This window comes from Prionailurus bengalensis, chromosome D1 (genome assembly GCF_016509475.1).
Source record: "Prionailurus bengalensis isolate Pbe53 chromosome D1, Fcat_Pben_1.1_paternal_pri, whole genome shotgun sequence".
Taxonomy (NCBI): Eukaryota; Metazoa; Chordata; class Mammalia; order Carnivora; family Felidae; genus Prionailurus; species Prionailurus bengalensis.
The window spans coordinates 111,534,366-111,553,807 of record NC_057346.1 but is presented as its reverse complement, the minus strand read 5'-3'; the positions used below and the strand labels follow the sequence as shown (position 1 = coordinate 111,553,807).

General features: G+C 55.4%; 1 protein-coding gene across 4 annotated transcripts in view; it reads left to right on the top strand.

Annotated features, from left to right (window-relative positions):
- Positions 1-7,148, top strand: part of TESMIN (testis expressed metallothionein like protein) — a 35,766-nt gene extending 28,618 nt beyond the window's left edge. For all 4 annotated transcript variants that reach the window (XM_043581916.1, XM_043581919.1, XM_043581918.1 and 1 more), the window contains 4 exons: positions 861-963; positions 3,640-3,777; positions 5,601-5,776; positions 6,168-7,148. In XM_043581916.1, coding sequence (XP_043437851.1) covers positions 861-963; positions 3,640-3,777; positions 5,601-5,776; positions 6,168-6,357 — 607 coding nt within the window. In that variant the 3' untranslated portion in view covers positions 6,358-7,148. The remainder of the gene's footprint in view (positions 1-860; positions 964-3,639; positions 3,778-5,600; positions 5,777-6,167) is intronic.
- Positions 7,149-19,442: the final 12,294 nt, after the last annotated feature.

The following is a 19,442-nucleotide window of genomic DNA, read 5'->3' as shown; positions in this document are numbered from 1 at the left end:
CCTCCCGGCCTCACCCAGCACTGGACGGGAAGCAGGGCCACACGCTGTCCCGGCTCCCCGGGGCGACCCCTTGAGACCGGCAGCTTAGATGCCATGACTCGAGACGCCGGCGACAAATAACCCGCAGCAGATAATGTGGGGACCTGGCGGCAGAGCTGGTGTGACAGACGGATTTGAAGCCCTTGTCGATGCCTCGGGCTCTTGGGAGAGAGCGGTGTGGGACCCGTCCGGGAGGAGAACTTGCGAAACCTCCCCGGGGGGCCGGTCGTGAGTAAGACGGGGGGAGTCCGAGCCTCGACACTGAATTCCCACGCGAGGCGAGGAAGGCGTCTCGGCGCGTGAGCCACAGGCCCAGCCACGCTGACCGCTCTGCGAGGTCGTCAGCACGGCCACCCGTCACCGGCCGTTGCCTTTATGACTCCCGGAATCCCGGGACGCAGTGGCCGCGGTCTGGGAGGGATTCCGCCACCAAAGCTGTTCTGCAGAGCGGGGACCCACGAACGCCCTCCCGTTACAGCAGGGGGTGACATGCGTGGGTCTCCTGCTCGCCAGCGGGGGCCGCTCCTGGGGGCGGGGGGCGTCGGCGGGCACCCGGGCAGGGGTCGGGGCGGCGGCTGACGGCGTCCGGGAAGCCGTTTTGCTCTGCAGACTCCTACGTTACGAAACGAGGGGCTGTGGCTCGTTTCTCTCCGTCCTCTTGGCCGCTGGAGGGCATCGCCCCGGCTTGTAGCTCTCACCGGGAAGGCGTCAGAGGCGTCTAAGCGGCAGCCGTGTGGACTGCGGCACGCCGGCTCCTTTCCCGTGCCCGCTGCTGTCGATGGCGATCGCGGCCTCTGAGCCTCCGTGTTGTTGCTTCACAGGTACTGCGATTGCTTTGCCAGTGGGGACTTTTGCCACAACTGCAACTGTAACAATTGCTGCAACAGCCTGCATCACGAAGTCCAGCGGTTCAAGGCCATTAAGGTGACCACTTCCCACCGACTCCGCGCGTTCTGACAGCCTTTAAAAGTGCTCGAGGGGGCCCCCGCGTGGCCCAGTGGGCCGAGGGTCCGACTCTTGGTTTCGGCTCAGGTCACCATCCCAGGGCCGTGGGATCGAGCTCCGCGTCAGGTGCCACTCTGAGCGTGGAACCCGCTTGGGATTCTCTCTCTGCGTCTCCTTCTGCCCCTCGCCCTGCCCTTTCACGAACGAACGAACGAACGAACGAACGAATGCATCACACACGTGCATGAGATAGTCACAAAACTTATCTCCAGAGATCCCCGAGGGTGGGGTGTTGGCTCTCGAGAGAGCTGTCGCGAGAGCGGCAGTCAGAGAAAGATCTTTGTTCCCCACCGTGTGGGATGGCTTCGGTGGAGGTTGCGACTTAAGAGCGTGCAGATGTCCGCTTTGTCCTCATTTGGGGTTTAGAGATTTGAGTCCTAAACTCGATCATGCAGGAGACAGGCCGAGCTGGGAGGGGGGCGTCTGAGAGGGGTAGAAGCCGGCTGGACGGAGAGCTGGCTGGGGCTCTCAGCCACGACACGTGCCCAGTGTTTATTCTCTGTGGCTTCCGGGTGAAGGGGGGGGGGGCACCTGGACTTTCCTCGGGCGGCCACGGCGGCTCCGTGGCCCCGTGTGCGCTACGGGCCGGATGCGGGAGCTCGCGGCTCACCCCTTCCCGTGGGCATCAAAGATCATCAGAGAAGGGAGGACAGTCGGGCGTGGGGCGTGACGTTTTGGTGCCCCCGGTTTACAAAGGGATGTCACGGGCCGTCGCGTGTCGCCTTGAGACTGTCATGCTCCGTTTTGTCCCTACGATAATTTAATCGCCCTCTTGGATTATAGACCGGTCACTTGAAAGTATCTTACCCATTTTGATAGAGCCAGAGCCATGGGACGGAAGAGAATGATGATGCCACTGAACTTCGGTGGTGTGGCATTTTCTTTCTTTGGGGCCGAAAGGTATTGTCTACAGCTATAAGTGTATAAAGTTTTATTTAAAAAGTGTTGGAATGTGGGGGGCGCCTGGGTGGCCCAGTCGGTTGAGCATCGGACTCGTGACTTTGGCTCAGGTCTCGATCCCGGGGTCGTGGGATCGCGCCCCACATCAGGCTCTGCGCTTAGGATTCTCTCTCTCCCTCTGCTCCTCTCCCCTGCTTGTGCACGCTTCTCTCTCAAATTAAAAACAAAAAAAATGTGGTTTTGAAAGCGTTGGCATTTTCAAGCATCGCTGGTAGGAACATAAGATTCCATAAGCACGTGGGGAAATCGTGTGGCAATAGTTTCCGCAGCGGGACCTTTGCACGTGCTATGAGCCAGCAGTGTTGTTCCTGAACACAGGGGCACCGGAAGCGTGCGTGAGCGTGCGTGAGCGCGCGTGCCCCACCGGGGACAGCCCAGTGTCGGTCAGCGGTAGAGTGGGAGAGAGCGGACGGTGAGAAGAAGAAGGGGAGAGAGCGGACGGTGAGAAGAAGAAGGCGCCGTGCTGCTGATGCTCGCGCGGGGACAGCAGAGGGGGTCGGCACGGGGGTCCCCACCGGGTGTGTTGACGGGGGGGAGTCACGGGGAGCCTCTGGGGCTGGGTCGTGCGCCATTCATGACACCCCGCTGTCCCCCAGTCTCGCTCCAGGCCGTGCTGCCCAGGGGACCCTCTGCAGCGACGGGAGGGTCTTGTCAGACCGCACAGACCCTGCGAGTTAACCCGTGGCTGGGGGGAGGGGAGCGAGGAGGGCAGGGCTGCTACCGTGACCTGCCTGGTGCTCGGATTGGCCTGAGCGACTTTGTCTGTTCTGCTGTTGTCTTTTTAATGTTTTCATTTTTTATTTTTGAGAGACAGAGAGAGACAGAGCACAAGCAGGGGAGGGGCAGAGGGAGAGGGAGACCCAGAATGGGAAGCGGGCTCTGGGCTCCGGGCTGTCCGCACAGAGCCCGACGCGGGGCTCGAGCCCACGAACCCCGAGATCACGACCTGAGCCGACGTCGGACCCCCAGGCGCCGCTGTACCCAATCACTTCGTTAAAAACACTATGCCCGCATTTGTCTGTGTAGATAGATAGCGGAAAGATGGATAAAAAGTTAGAGCGGCCAGGATAAAAAGCCCAGCGAGCGCGTCGTGTGAGCAGGACGGGGCCCAGCGGCGGGGGCCCCGGGCCGGGCGACCCCCTTCCGTCCCTTGCCATGTACTACTTAAGCTCTCGGGCCTCAGTTTCTTCATCTGCGAGACAGAAGCAACGGTGGGGTTTACTTCCCGAGGCCGCTGTGAGGACTAAGTGAGGGAGTGCACGCAAACCCCCCTGGAAAGGTGCCCGGAACACGGTAGATGTTCAGTACGCCGTTAGCACAGCGCCACCTTCCCCACTGTCTCGGGAAAAACATGCCGGGAAGGAGACACGGCTACGGGGACACAATCATCCTGTTCGCATCTCTACCATCCAGCTATTTCACAGTAACTATGTACAGGACCTTGAACCTCGGGGCAGCAGTGGGGCAGCGGGGGTCGGGGGTGGGGGGGAGCCGGGGGGAAGGCAGTGCCTTCAAGGGCGTGCGTGTGTTGGAACAGAACACGCGGGGCCCTTCCTGGAGCCCCCGTGAGTCTCGCGGAACGTTCTCTTGCCAGAATGGAGGGTACCTGACGGAGTTTTGTGTTTTCTGCCTTAGGCATGTCTCGATAGGAACCCAGAAGCTTTCCAACCAAAGATTGGGAAGGGGAAGCCGGGAGACGTGAAGCCTCGGCACAACAAAGGCTGTAACTGCAGGAGGTCAGGCTGCCTCAAGAATTACTGTGAATGCTACGAGGTCAGTCACTCTTCCCCGGGGCTGGTACAAAAACCAACAGGTCGGTATCTGGGCCTCAGTACCCTCTGCGGTTGAAAGAATTGTCTTTTACTGTAATTAAAAGAGAAGTCGGGTTCCGTTTGCTTCCCCCTAAGGTTTCTGTCGTGCACGCGTGTTAATCCGCATGAATTTCTCGACGACCAGCCATGCTTTCCGAGTCAAGCAAATGAACCCGGGGCCCCTTCGGGAACCGGTCGCCCGCTCCGAGCCCAGCCCCCGGCGCCCAGCGGAGGCCGCCCGCCGCCTGGCCCCGCCCGCTCTGTGCGGGCCCTGCCTGGCAGAGCTGGGTGCCCAGGCCGGGCGCTCAGAGCCCAGAGTGGGCGGCGGGCCCTGGCCGCCGGCCAGATGCTGGGGCACAGCGGTGCAGACCGAGTTCCTGGACGAACCCGTTTCTCAAGGGTTCGGTGGCCGTGGAGGGACTTGCTCCCGCCCCGGGGTTTCCCCTTTCCTGCCGCCTTTTCTGTCTCCTTTCTTGGTGTTGGAGGACAGGGAGGCAGAGGAAGGAGCCCGCAAGTCCCAGCAGCAAAGCAGCCAGGAAACCCTCCCTCGAAAGGCTCTCCTTTGGTTTGCTTGCCGTCTTGGGGGGGCGCCTGTGAAGTTTACTTTTAAAAGGTAGTCACAGATGGTCAGGCTTCAGAAGAGTCCTTGTGGTTCCGGGGACACGTGTTGGAAGATCTGAGTGAGCAGACCTAGCGATCCCCCGGCTAGGATTTTGCAAATATGGTCAGAGGTACTGCAGAGATGCCGAATTCAGCCAGCGAGTGGCATCGCCCCAGCAGAAGGATCTCCAGGCGCGGACGGCACCTCCAGCCGCCCTCCACGGTGCCCTCCCTGCCGCCCGAGACAGCGAGCCGCCCGTTTTCCAGAGGCCCGGGCAGATGTCCCGTATTCTCCAGAGTAGGCTAGAAATCCCGAAAGGCCTCTTGCTCAAGACACCCAGAGGTGTAGGTAAAACACAATGGATTCCTCTTGATGTGCGTCTCTGAGCTGAAGAGAACAGAGGGAAATCCCAGCAGCGGAAACAAAGAGGGGGCCGGGAACCATAGCGCTGGGCGGGCCGGCGTCCAGACCGCCCAGCCGGCGTGAGAAGGGGTCGCCCGGCTGGCCGGGCCAGCTGCCTTGCGACAAGAAACACAAGAAAGTCCGCCCACGAGTAAGCAGGAAGGGCCTCTCCCAGAACACCCACCCCAGGCCTGCCCTCGGTGGGGGGGTGTCTCAGACCCCACCCACCTGCGCGAGCTGGGCCACAGCAGGGCCTGCGCCACTGGGGCCCCCCTGGGGGGGGTCCCCACGGGGCCCGTTCCAGATCACCGCAGTCAGGCAGCCAAACGGAGGTTTTGGCTTCCCAAGCGCATAGAAAAGTCGTGTCTATATTACACGTGGTCTGGTAAGTGTGCCGTAGCCTGGGGGCGAAAACACAACGTCCACGCCTCCGTTAAGAAATGCTTTGTTGGGAAAAAGTGCCCGCCACCATCCGAGTGCTGGGACGCCCTCACTGCTCACAGAGCGCCGTCACAAAAATGTCGAGGCAACGACGAGAGAATGACCAAACTGCGACGCCGAGACACGGAGTGAGCCAATGCCGTGGGAAAAATTGTGTCGACGAACAATTGGGTCAAAAAACTGACCCTGGACGCAGGGTCACCGCAAAGCCTCCGTTTGTGAAAAATGCCGTATCTGCCGCGCACACGCCCACACGCTGTTATTTAAGGTCCAGACAGAATGTGTTGCTTTTTGCCGAATTACGAGCAGTCTGATCTCATTGAAGCGTTTTGTCTTACCAGGCCAAAATTATGTGTTCTTCTATTTGCAAATGCATTGGTTGCAAAAATTATGACGAAGGCCCGGAACGGAAAACCCTAATGAGCATGCCCTACCATCCGGACGCTGGAGGGTTTGAAGGCAGCCCTCATTTGTCACCAGCTGAATCCGCGGGACTGCCGCAGTTCAGACAAGACAGGTAGGTGCCGTGAACCCGCCGTCAGAAGAGGGGAAGCAGGTGAATTCGAGGAGAGTCGGTCTATACACTTGGAAAGAAAGTGCGTGTGTCCAGGGGGTGGGTGCGAGGGACGGGGAGGACCGGCAGCCCCCCGGGCTTGACCGGCCCTGGATGTCACCCCGTGTTTCCTCGGGGAGGGGGGGGTGCCCTGCCGAGACCGCTGTGTCCGACCTGTCCTCTATGTAAGTGGGTCGTCTGTTTTCGTCCTCGCTGAGTTACCTGCTCTGTGCGGGAGCCGGTGACGTTCTTTAACATACCAGGACGGGGGTCCCCTTGAACGTCTCAGGTGTCGCAGACACCCGCTGCGTCTGGAGTTCAGGACCGCGGCCCGTAACCGCCGTGTCTCTGCCAGGCGGCCGTCGTGCATCTCCTGGGAGGTGGTGGAAGGCACGTGCTCCTGCCTGCTGGCCCAGGGCGAGGAGGCCGAGAAGGAGCGTTGCTCGGAACGCCTGGCGGAGCAGATGATCCTGGAGGAGTTCGGGAGGTGCCTGTCCCAGATCCTCCGGATGGAGTTTCAATCCAAAGGGTTGGAAATCGAGTAGAGTGCGGTGGAGAAAACTCTGAAGGCACAGAGACGTCGTCTGGATGTGCCGGGGGGGAGGCGAGCCGGAGTTTGGAAGGGTTGTTTAAGGGGCTGCGGGGAAGGGGGGCAGCTTTCCGTCCGCATCAGGGCGCCGAGGGGGCTGGCGCAGGGGCCGAGGGTCTCGGCGATCAAAAGCCCCCTTTTTGAGGAAGTGCGGACGTGACACGCTGCTGTGTGGCCCTGGGGAGAGAGCGAGGACTCCTGTGATGTCGGGAGAAGCCTCTGCCCCCACGCCGAGGGAGGGAGGGTTGAAGGCTCTGCGGAGAAGTCTGTCCATTCCTCCCCACTTCACCCCGTCTGGGCGGTTTTCCTCTGGAGGCTTCTCTGCCTAAAGAGCCACGGTGAGTTTTCACTAGTAGTATTTTGAAATTAACTCTCCAGATGGGCTGCTAAGATACAACTCAGACTAGAGACGTACTGAACACCTTGAGGCGTCCCTGAGCGTGGACACTTTCCCAGGGTCGCCCGCAAACTCTCCGTCTCTCTCAGGGCCCCCCGTGAAACGCAGGCGGTGGGGGTTGCGGGTTATGGGACCAAAAACTATCTGGTTTCTTAGGTGTTTTCATTGGGTTGTGGAAAAGCTGTATCATCCAATTAACTTTCTCCCTAGTTATTGTTCTAATATTATTATTGTTCGTTAAAATACCATTAAGATAACCGGTTTGCAGAAACCAGCAGGTGAGATTGGTTATTAAGTGGACTCTCTTTTTCTGTTGTAAACAGCAGAGAGGATTAAAATTTTCAAATGCCTCCCCTTGTTGTAATTAACTCGGTCAGTGAACATATATACCCGGCAGGTGTCCGTGTTTATTGACAGTATCGGGCCCTCAGAGCTCAGTTAGAAAGCTCGTTTACAAGCCGAGCGGTGCGGGAAGCGCGGAGCCCTTGGAACAGCAAGTTCTGACGGGGAACCACAGAGCGGGAGGGAAACACCGAGTTCTTGGCCACTTCTTTCCCCCTCTGGCCCCTTGGGATGGAGACTCCGTGGGCACAATCCAGGGGCAGAGACGAGCACTGCCCGGGGGTGGTGGGGGGCTGTCCCCAGGCTGGTGCCCCGTTGTTCGTTGTCCGGGTGCATCCGGGGCGGAGCTGGAGGGGTGCGGGGGTGAGGGGTGGGGGGAGCCCCGCCCACTTCACCCCTGGGGCTGGGAGGGGCCTGAAACGGGCTTCCCGACCCCTTCCTGGAGGGTGGCCTGCCTTCTGCGTCGCTCCCCAAGTGCTGCCCACGGCATTCTGTGCAGGCCAAGGCCACACCGCTTTTAGAAAATTCAGCATGAGGAGGGAAAACCGGAGCAGAGTTGCCTGCGAAGCCAGCCCAGAGGCATAAGTCGCACGACCAAAAGGATACGTTACGTCTATTGTTGCGGGTAGAGAGCCGGTGCCTTGTAAAACCACATAAAAATAAAAGTAGCGTGTCCTCGTCTGTGGGTGTGGCTTTGCACAGTGTCTGTCCTGTACTGCGTGACTTGGCCACCTCTGCGATTAGGGTTAGATTATCCGGAGGTTTTGGGGGGTGGTTTTTTTGTTATTTAATTCAATTCGGACACTAACTGCCTGGACTTAGTGGCAGATCGCACGAGGCCCTCGAGGCCGGCCCCCATTCGGACACCGGTCACGGCGCGGGGTCCCCGGGTAACCCACACCTCTGTCTGCCTTGGCCGCAGGCGGCAAGGCAGTTTCCAGGGCCGCTCCTCGGGTCTGAGAATTTGCTGTAACAGCCCAGGAGCTCAGGGAGACACTTTTCTTACCATCCCAATTTATTATAAAGGACACAGATGGACAGCCAGAGGAAGTACATTGCGGAGGGAGGGGGGGTTCAGCAGGGCCCTTTACAGATCCCTGCACCCCTACCTGGAAGTCTCCCACGGTTGGCCGAAAGCCAGCGGGGATGCAGCTTGAAACCGCAATAGACAGGGGCGCCTGGGGGGCTCAGTGGGTTAAGCATCCGACTTCAAATCAGGTCACGATCTCACGGTTCGTGGGTTCGAGCCCCACGTCGGGCTCTGTGCTGACGGCTCGGAGCCCGGAGCCTGCTTCGGATTCTGCGTCTCCCTCTCTCTCTCTCTGCCCCTCCCCTGCTCGCACTCTCCCAAAAATGTATAAAAACATTACATTATAAAAAAAAAACAATAAAACCCGCCACAGACAAATTATCGTATGAGCCACGTTGGAATACTGGTCTAGGGAATTGAAGGTGGAGCTTTCATCTAAGAGAAAAATGGCACCCAGGGAATCGGTTTGGGGAACATACAAGGCGGAGCATTGTGTATCTTTTCAGTGAGGCGTCTGTCCAGGTCTTTTGCCCATCTTTTAATTGGGCTGTTCATTTTCTTACTGCTGAGTTTTTAGGGTTCTTCGTGTATTTTGGATGACAGTCCTTTATCAGATGTGTCCTTTGCAAAGATTTTCTCCCGGTCGGTGGCTTGTCTTCTCATTCGCTCAAAAGTGGCCTTTGCCGAGCAGGAGTCTTACATTTTAACGAAGTCCCAGCTCATCACTTATTATTATTTCTTTATGGATCATGACTTTGGTGTTGTATCTAAAAAGTCATCGCCAGGGGCGCCTGGGCGGCTCAGTCGGTTGAGTGTCCGACTTCAGCTCAGGTCACGATCTCGCGGTCCGTGAGTTCGAGCCCCGCGTCGGGCTCTGGGCTGATGGCTCAGAGCCTGGAGCCTGCTTCCGATTCTGTATCTCCCTCTCTCTCTCTGCCCCTCCCCCGTTCATACTCTGTCTCTCTCTGTCTCAAAAATAAATAAACATTAAAAAAAAATTAAAAAAAGAAATAAATAAAAAGTCATCGCCATACTCAAAGTCATCTAGATTTTCGACGTTATCTAATAGCTTTCCAGCTTTGCGTTTCACATTCATGTCTGAGGTCTGCTTCGGGCTAATTTTTGTGACGAGTGGAAGATCTGTGTCTAGATTCCTTTCTTTGCATGTGGACGTCCAGCTGTTCCACCAGCGTTTCTTGAAAAGACTCTCTTTTCTCCACCATGTTGCCTTTGCTTCTTTGTCAAAGAGCAGTTAACAGTATATAGGTGGGTCTATTTCTGGGCTCTCTATTCTATCCCATCGGTCTACTTTCTTTTGCCGACACCACAGTGTCCCGAGTACCGTAGCGTTGTGGTAAATCTTGAAGTCAGGGAGTGTCAGTCCTTCCGCTTTGTTCTTTTCCTCGAATATTGTGTTGGATATTTCCTTTTTCCATGTTAAAGTGAACGTATTAGGGCCCTAAATACGTGTATTTCAATAGCTTAAAAAAACTAAACTTTTCATGTCGAGGTAATTGTGGATTCACAGGTATTTGTAACGAATGATGCGGACAGATGCCGGGTAGCCTTTGTCAAGTTTTCCCTAACGGTAACGTCTTGCAGGATATCACGACCAGGGTGCTGACATGGACACAGTCAAGATACAGAGCGTTTCCACCTCCTCGAGGGTCCCCAGGTCACCCTTTAGAGCCACGCCCGTTGTCCCCTTTCCCCCACCCCCTTTCTACCCCATTTCAGGAACGCGATATAAATGGGGTCATATAGTATGTAACTTTCTAGGATTCGGTTTCACTCGGAAGAGTTCTCTGGAGATTCATCTGGGTTGGTGCACGTCTCAGCAGCCTGTTAACTTTTTCTTGCTGAGGGTTGGGTGCGTGGTGTGCATGGATGGGGGTTTAACCGTTCGCCCGCTGAGGGGCGTCTGGGCTGCTTCCGGTTTTTTGCTGTGATGAATAAAGCTACCGCGAACGCCTGTGCGGGCTGTGTGCAAGTCTCGTGTGAAGGTGAGTTTTCCCTCGTCTGGATGAAATGCCCAGGAGTGTCCTTGCTGGGCTGACTGGTAGCCACGTGTTTCCTTTGTAGAGAAACTGCCAAGGCGTCTTCCACAGTGGCTGTACCATTTCACGGTCCCGCCGGCAGGGGGCGGGCGATCCACTTTGCCTGCGCCTTTGCCACCATTTGGCGGTAACCGCCGCTTTTTAATTTTGGCCGTCCTGATACATGTTTCGTGGAATCTCATCGTGGTTTTCATTTTCATCCCCCCCCCCCCCCCGCTGACTAATGTTGAACGTCTTTTCCTGTGTTTGTTTTCCATCTGTGTATCATCTTCAGTGACGTGTCTGCTCATGTACGTTGCCCATTTTTAAAATCGGATTTTTTGTTTCCTCTACTGTTGGGTTTGGAGAGTCCTTTATATGCTTCAGGGAAACATGCCGTCGGCGGGATGGACCCCTTGATGGGACGGGTGGTTCGCAAAGATTTTCTCCCAGCCTTTAGCTTGCCTTTTCCTCCTCTTCCTTGATAGGAATTGTGTTAACCTACACGTCAACTTGGACAGAGTCAGCGCCTTTCCTCTGTTGAGAAGACAGAAAACCCAGAACTCACCACTGTCTTATCCTGGGGTCCCGAGGTCTGCCTTCTTCTTGACCTTTTCAGAGTCTTAGTTTGCTTTATACAGAATGCCCAGGGCTTTTTGTTGTACTTAGGAAGAGGATGAGACAGAAGTACGTCCGCTCTGTCTTCCTGAAAGCGGAAATCAGCAAACTTTTCCTTACAGGTTGGAGCAGAGGCCTTCTTAGTTTGGTGCGTGAGTAAAATGGGGTAAAATCCAGACTGCAAAGTGGAGCACGGAACCTCTTGTTTAGCAGCGTATTAAAAATAAGTTCATGGGGGGCGCCTGGGTGGCGCAGTCGGTTAAAGCGTCCGACTTCAGCCAGGTCACGATCTCGCGGTCCGGGAGTTCGAGCCCCACGTCGGGCTCTGGGCTGATGGCTTGGAGCCTGGAGCCTGTTTCCGATTCTGTGTCTCCCTCTCTCTCTGCCCCTCCCCCGTTCATGCTCTGTCTCTCTCTGTCCCAAATAAATAAATAAACGTTGAAAAAAAATAAATAGGTTCATGGGCTGCACATTAGAGTGATGGCTTCCATTCTTTTGGTCTTTCTGAGGCTCTGCTCCTGCACTAGGACTCCCTTAGCACCCCCCCCCCCCGCCACCTCTCCCCTTCTTCCTTTTCCAGGGTCCTCGAGAGCAAGGCTTTGGGCAGACCAGCGACACCACAACCTCTCTCAGTCCCTCTCTGGGGGAAGTTGACCGGTGTGGTCCCTGGCCGGCCGCAGCCGAATCACCAGGTTCTGGCCCTGGAGCAGGACTCTGGCACACAGAGTCGTGACACGGAGTCGAGGCCTTTCTTCCCAGGAAGCAACTTCGTTTGTGCCGGCACGGGCTCGGAGGGTTTGTACCCAAAAAACTGAGCCCCGAGCCCCGCGTGGTGTAGTCTTTTATGCGTCTTCTACTTCCTCGTCTCCCATGTATGGGTGACGGGGTGGTCTCAAGTTGCGGGGTCGTGCGGGATGTCACGGATGCACACGGCCAGGTTGCCCTTCCTTATCTTGAGGTCTTTTCTCATCACGCTCCTTAGGAAGGGGCTCCATCACATCCCCCCCTTTGATGCTCCGACCCCCCTAGTTTGGGTCCAAGAGCATCATCTGGGTTTAGAGGTCTCTATTTCCAGAACATCACATGCATGCGTGGCCGTTTTCCTTTAGACCGTTGTCTCGTTGAGACTGGAGACGGACCGTATACAGGGGCGCCGGGCAAGCTAGGATTAAGTAAGCTCCCCGCATCAGGAGGCTAATTCCCATGAGGGTTTTGAATCCCCCGAGAGCTGAAAACCATCCTCCGAATAACTCTCCGGGGCCCCGGCCGTCCCAGGTCCAGAGTGGGACATGAGCAACCTTTCTCATTCCGTCGGTGATCTCCTCCGTGACTTTTCCTTCTTCATCTGTAGGCAGCAGCGGCTCAGGTTAAACTTTCTGCGGACTCCTCCCTCCAAAGCAAGCAGGTGATCTGAGGCCGAGCGATTTTGATAGATGGCGTTGCTGCTTGGCCGGTAAGGGAAGCGCTCTGGCGGTTTCACTGCTGAGCATTTCGACAACCGCCTGCAGCCTGATTACGCGGGTTAGCACGTAAAGGAGTATGTGGTGGCCCCAGGACCGTCCTCTGCCCAGGCGGCAGGGCCATAATATCGGGTTCCGGGCTGGAGAGGCCACTCGTTACCTGTCCAGTTGCCAGCTTGTGGGGCACTTCGTTTCCTTTGAGTCTCCCTGTCCCCCTACACGTGGACCCCCCCAAACGTTCCCCTCTGGCAAGTGGGAGCAGGAAGAAAGATGATGGATGGTCCCCGGCACACCCACGACCCTGACCAGCCTGCGGGAAGTACCATACAGGCTGTCCTCCCACATACCCAGAACAGTCCACCCGGGGCCCGCCATTCGACGGCGTGTCGACATTGTCCCAGGCCTCTCGGAGATGAGAAAAGTTAGACGAGGGGTGGGGCTCTGGCTCAAGGGGATCTGGGGGGCCCCCCCACCTTTGGGTTTCCCGGGTGGTTGAGTCATCACATCTTTGGCCTAGCTGTGTTAAGTTTCCAACAGAGACGTGAACTTCCTTCCCCACCGGGCAAGGCATGTTTTTTTTCCAATTCGATTGAGGTTTTGAGGAACCAAACCCCGGTCGTAGGACTGGGGTATTCTGTGCCGCTATAAGGTTCGCAGGGATGGCATTCTCTAGCCTCCCATGGCCATCGATCCCCTGTGTTGGTACCAACGAAGCATCCTGTCCACAAAGGGAAGGTGAGCGCTAACAGAAACCTCTCTCTTGGGGCGCCCGGGTGGCTCCGGCGGTTGAGCGTCCGACTTCGGCTCAGGCCATGATCTCACGGTTCGTGGGTTCGAGCCCCGCGTCGGGCTCTGTACTGACAGCTCGGAGCCCGGAGCCTGCTTCCGATTCTGTGTCTCCCTCTCTCCGACCCTCCCCCATTCATGCTCTGTCTCTCTCTGTCTCACAAATAAAATTAAAAAAAGTTAAAAAAAATTAAAAAAAAAAAAAAAAAAAAGGACAGTCTTTTGTTTCATTGGACCGTGATTCCTCAAGCTGCTGCCGTGCGTAGATCAGTCAGCTTCCAGAGTGACTGAAGCAGGGCTGCGGTCTCCCAGAGCCTCTGGAGCGGCGGACTGCTTCTTTCGTGTGGTCAGCTTTCGCGGCGTCGATGGATCAGGAAGGGACTCCCAGTTTCGAGATGCCGGCCTCACTCTGCTGCGGTGAAGCCAGGGATCCACCTCGTCTACCTTTACTGCAGGAGGGGTGGACAAAAAGACGGTCAACGGGCCCCTCCAGAGGGGTTCAGGGGTTGGACATCCCACCCTGCCACCCATACAGCATCTCCTGGTTTAAAGGGGTGAGCATCTGCGGTCGGACTCACAGGCAATCGCTCCCTGACCCAATGGTGTAAGGTGGTTAGGGCAGAGCCGAGGCCCGCATCTGTTGCCTTAGGGTTAGATCGCCTATCTCATTTAGATCCCCGAATGATGCCCGAATGTCATCCATCAGTCCTAGGACTCTGCGACAATTTACCGGTTATATTGAAACAACGTATGTCAGGGACCCTCTCACAACCCGGGTAACGGAGGCGCGGTAAGCCCGGAGTCCTACTGGAAAAAAGAGTCGTAACGGCAGCCGTTTACCATTGTTAACTGGTAAATTTTTGGGTAAGCCAAACCCGGGTGTTATGTTCTACAGCAGACCTTGTGTTATTTCTTGCGCCTTTTTCTGCCTTGCAGGGGAAGGCCTCCACCCAGTCAGTAAGAGTATCAACCCATCCCAACAAATGTTGAAACCCCTTTGACCTGGGCACAGGGGTGAAATCTAATTGCCGATCTTTCCCGATAGCCTCCAATTCTTTGCTGGCCTGTGGTTGAGAGGTTGTTTCTAAGACATACTTCACAGGCTGATATTACGTGCTGAACGGTCCTTGACAAGTTTTTCCCAGGAAACATCCTTTGGGCCACTTGGCGAGTTTTCTCTCTCCCTAAACGAAAGGCCCGATGCAGGACTTGAATGCTCTTCCGGTTCTGTGAGCCCGGTGATGGTCGTTGCCCTGCTCTGTCGGTAACCATCCCGAGGGCAGGAGGCAGTGTCCACGAGGCAGACCCCGGCTGATTTCCTTGGGAGGGTGGGTGGGATGGAGTCTCCTTGAATAGTTGATACGGCGGGCAAGCTATTCTCTGAACCCTGATGTCTCCAGCCTACAATATCCGGTAATTCCCCCAAACCCACATCATTGTTTATCTGTCCTGGAGTTAGTAGCTCTATTGTCTCCAATTTAGTTATAATGTCCCTTTCTAGCGAGGGAGTAAAGCTCTCTGGTCTTATCGAGAAAGAATGAGAAAAAAATTAGTTTTCCCCATATGCATCCCAGGGGCCGAGAGAAAAATGTAGTTATGAGTTTCCCGGAGACGCCCTTCATCGTCATGCTGCATTTGGAGGGTTGGCCTGGAGTGGAAAGGAGGACAGAGAAGGTGGCCCCGGGACCCAGAAGGAAATGAACCGGACTTCTAGTTACCTGAGTTTTCCAGGGTGACCCGAGGCTCCGGGCTTCCGATAGGCAGTCGAGCCACCCCGAAGAGCCCCGGGCCCCCATCAGTCCCCTGCCAGGGACACTGGTTATCTGAGCCCTCGCAGATAGAGGTCCCCGAGGGCATTCAGACCTCCAGTGACTGTCTCCACACAAGGGGCATGGCTGGTGGGGCTTGGACTTCTGTTGTCCCCACTTCTGAGGGCAGTCTCGTTTCCAGTGAGACTGGCCACATAAGTGGGTGGCATTTGGGGCCAGGACCTCGGGAAGTCTGGTCTGACATAGCGTGTAAGGCCACGACTAAGGCCTCAGATTTTCTTACGCCCGCTTACTGGTTTTGTTTGTTTGTTTTTAATCTCGGTTGTAATGTGCCCGATTGGCAGCTCGTAAGAGCTCCTCCTGGGTCCCTTCCAGACCAACTGCCCATGTTTGCAGCTTCCTCTGAATATCTGGGGCCAGTTGAGTGACAAATGTGTCCTTTGAAATCATCTCAGCCTCAGGGGTGTCAGGGGAGATATATTTAATGAGAGCCTCCCTCAACCTCTCCAGGAAGGCCATCCGGCTCTCCTTCTGTGTTTGTGAAACAGTGGCTAATTTAGCATAATTTAAGGGCTTACCCGTAGACCTCCTTAATTTCCCTAAAGCACCAGCCTGGAAACGGGGGGCGATACCATTTCTCAGTGAGATGGTCGTAGTCCCAGTTAGGATCTTGGGGTCGAACTGCCGGGTCCCGGTAGGAAACAGCAAGCTCCCTGCAGGACCTCCAGCCCCGTGACAATTAATGAGTTGCTTTTTCTTCGGAGTTTATAGATCAAGATCAACCCGATTTTTCAGAACGCATCCCAAAGGAGTGTTGGCCTTGGCTGGGGAATATGCCCATCTATAAGGGAAAAAGAGAAGAGGCGTCCCTTATCTTAATTTGCCGCAGCGGGCCAGGAGAAGCCACAGCTCCTGGCCCTGAGTTTTGGCTGGCTGTTCGACGGGCAGCCAAAAACTCTGTCAGTCTCGGGAGGTGCTGGGAGCAAGTCGCTCTTACCCAGGCTCGACCCTACCTCCGAGAGCTGACCTTGTCTCCCTGATTTCTCCTATTCCGCCGGTTTCCGCCTGTGGGACTTTGGGGGTATTGACCGTGACCCAGTAAGCCTTCCCTGGTTGTAAAAAGACACCGTCATTTTATTTTGGCCTCTTTACAAATATATTTTAAAAGGCTGGTGAAAACCACGTTTTTTTGTAAGGATAAAATGGGTCGTCAAGGGGCTAAAAGGGCTAAAGTCGAGGTCTACTCCCCTGCCTTTTTTCAGCAGCGCCCACATAAACACGTTCCAGCCACGTGGATATCCATTTTAGAGTATCTAGGTGTTTCCAAATTGGCCCTCACTGGGCTAAGTGTACCAAGATGGCTCCTGTGTATCCCAGGAAAAGCCCTTTATGTATGTCGTTATCTAGCCCTCATCCGGCCCAGGCATCCAATCCCGTGCTAGAAAGAACACAGGTACGGAGCATTTGGAGGCTGGCAGCGAGGACGTCACCGTCTCCCCAACCTTTAGATCAGAGGAGGGGCAATTTCAACCAAGGCTTGAGTAAAACAACTCAAAAGGGCATGCTGTCCTGCCGTCCTGCCCTTCAGTTAAAATCATATATTTTTCCCCCATCTTTTTGGGCAGACAAAAGGGGGGAACATCCTTTGTTCACCTTTTTTTTTTTTTTAAATCAAAAGCATACCAACAATCCAAGAAAACTTTGCCTTTTAATAGAGAGTAAAGCAGAATTTTAATCTTATAGCAGCGTACTTTTAAAATCCATTTTAACCTTCGTTCCGTCCTGGCCACATATAAAATTTCTTTCTAAAGGTTTCCCTTCACAAACCTACAACTTTGCTTTGCTTTCAGATGTCGACCTAAGCCCTTTTACTGCAAACAACCCTCTCAGTTAGGACAAAATTACTTTCTTTTACCTTCAACAAAAAATACATTTTCAGGGATGCCTGGAGGGCTCAGGCGGTTAAGTGTCCGACTTCAGCTCAGGTCATGATCTCGAAGTTCATGAGTTGGGGCCTTTCATCAGGCGCTGTGCTGACAGCTCGGAGCCTGGAGCCTGCTTCGGATTCTGTGTCTCCCTCTCTCTCTGCCCCTCCCCTGCTCACACTCTCTCTCAAAAATAAATGTACTTTCATTTTTTATATCTTTCTTACCTATCTCCTACTTTTTTACACACAAACTTACTTTCCTTATTTTTATCAGTCTTAATTACATTTAGCAGAATTTTAACTCTTAGGAACCTTAGTCTCCAGTGAAAGGTCAGCAGTAACCAATTGTGAACTGTTACATCAGAATTTTTTTTCTTTAGACGCTAAATGTCTCAACTAAGCACAAAGCAGATTTTCCATAGTAAAATCTTCATAAAGCACGAAGCACGTTTGTAAGACCCAAATAGTCCTTTTTCGCAATAAATCAGAAGCACAAACCTACGTCTGGTAATTAGTGCTTTAGCCTCTTATTAGGTATCCAATGAATTCAATCCCAATTTATCACGCAGGCAAAAGTTTACCGTTTCAGGTTACCAAAGACTTCGAAAGCTATCTTAACCATCACCCATCAAAACTACGGGACAAAGTTAGCCATCACTTGTCACCCACGAAAACTACGAGACAAAGTTTGAGGTAGACCAACCAGGGACAGTTGGCTCTAATTATCATAGTCATTGACCCAGGAAATGAATGAGAGAGAAGTCCCCACGCACAGTCACACGGCGGCTCCGACCCACTGCCCAGGGCTCAGAGTCGCAGCTTTGTTCCTTATTCCTTATGAACTGCTCAGGCAACTCTGGGAGGTGATCAGGCTCCCCTCCTGCCTCTCGGGGCAGGCCTACCAGAATGGACGAACCGGGTGCTTACCAGTCTGACAGGCTGTGCTCCCGGAGCTGGTTCCTGGGCCTCACGGGTTCCATCGCGCACACATGGGGCCCTGACCCTGGTGCCCCGCAAGGGCTAGTCTGCGGATCAAGTGGTCTGGTCCGCTGGCCCCAGGCAAGGTTGCCTGTCCCGGTGGTCCGAGCTTTGTACCCCGGCGGCAAAGCGGTTGGAAACGCACCGTCTCCAGATCCCGGACACGAGCCCCCCGGAAGCGTAGCAGGATTCTTGCACGGAGAGTCGTGACACCGAAGCTTTCCTTCCCAGGAAGCAACTTTGTTCCTGCCGGCACAGGCTCAGAGGGTTTGTACCTCAAACTACCCCGAACACCGCCGTGGGGTGTAGCCTTTTATGCATTTTCTACTTTCTCGTCTCCCATATGTGGGTACCGTGGAGAGACGTACGGTCGGATTGGGTGCTCTCTTGTTACAGGGTCGTGAGGGACGTCACCTACGCACAGAGCCACGTTGCCTTCCCTTATCTTGCGATCTCTTTTTACCACATTCCTTAGGGAGGGGACCTTATCACAGCCCGCCCGGCTCTCCTGGATCGGACGCCCTGAAGACGGGCCTGCTGGCCCGCTTTCTGACGAGCCCGGCGCAAGTCTGAGAGAACGAAAGGGAAATGAATGGGAGAGAGGGAGGAGGAGGAGGATAGTGAGGGGCGGGGATATGGCCCGGCCTGGCGTGGAGACGGCCTGGTGGCCGTGTTCCTGCCCTGAGCTGGGAGAGGACAACCTGGGTCCAAGTCCGGCATGTGCAGGGGCGGGAAGGGCTGATGGGGTCGTGGAACCACCTGGAAGTGGCAGGGGCCGTGGGGCCCAGCTTCGGGGTCTGGGGGATGGCGGCCTCACGGAGTCCGGGAGGGACCCGAGGGCTCTGTGCCCGCCAGTGCGGCTTGGATGACCGGCCTACAGGCACGTCTTTAGGTGGCAAGTCTCACGCGTGGCTGCGTGTGGCAGTCACCGGGGGAGCCGGAAGGATGCGGTGGGCCTCCAGACTCTGCGGGCCGCCTGGGTCCCCCGGGGGTGCCCACACAGCTGCTCTGGCAAACGCTAAAGAGCCCCGAGTTGCCATTTAATGGAACAGAAAGGCTGGGGAATCTCCATCCAGTTTCTTCTCGGATCTTCCGAGACCTTTTGGTCACCTTCCGTGTGACCTTTTTGTTTCTGCCCCAGAGACCCTCCCCGCCCTGCCTCTCTGGCAGTGCTGTCCCCACAAGCTGTCCCTCCCGCAGCACTGAACCCCACACGTCTCCTGACCGGTCAGGCAGTTAAGACTTTTAGGACCCCGACCTCCGTACCCCGGCCGCGTGATTTCAACACGGTTGTCAAACCCCACGTCGCCCTGCTGGGTCTCCCTCCTCCTCCTCACCCGGGACCTTCGCCAGCACTGGCGAATTCCCTCATCTATCATGTTCAGGGGTGCCCTAGGCTTTCTGTTTCCACCTCTCAAAGCACCAGCTCCCTGCGGGCAGGGGTTCGGTTCTGTTTTGTGTTTGTGTCGGTAACAGACCCACCTGCGTAATTATGTTGTACTCGGCTGAAAACGGAGATAACTCTGTGTTCCCTGGACACGTTCCCTCGCCGTGACAAGAGACGGAGTCTCACAGATGCTCTGGACGGTAAAATTTGGGCTTAAAACTCGGGATTCTAATCAGGCTTTATCTTTTAAACGCCCCCCCCCACCCCGGTGGCATGGGTGACAAGACAGACACACGGAAATGACCATCGAA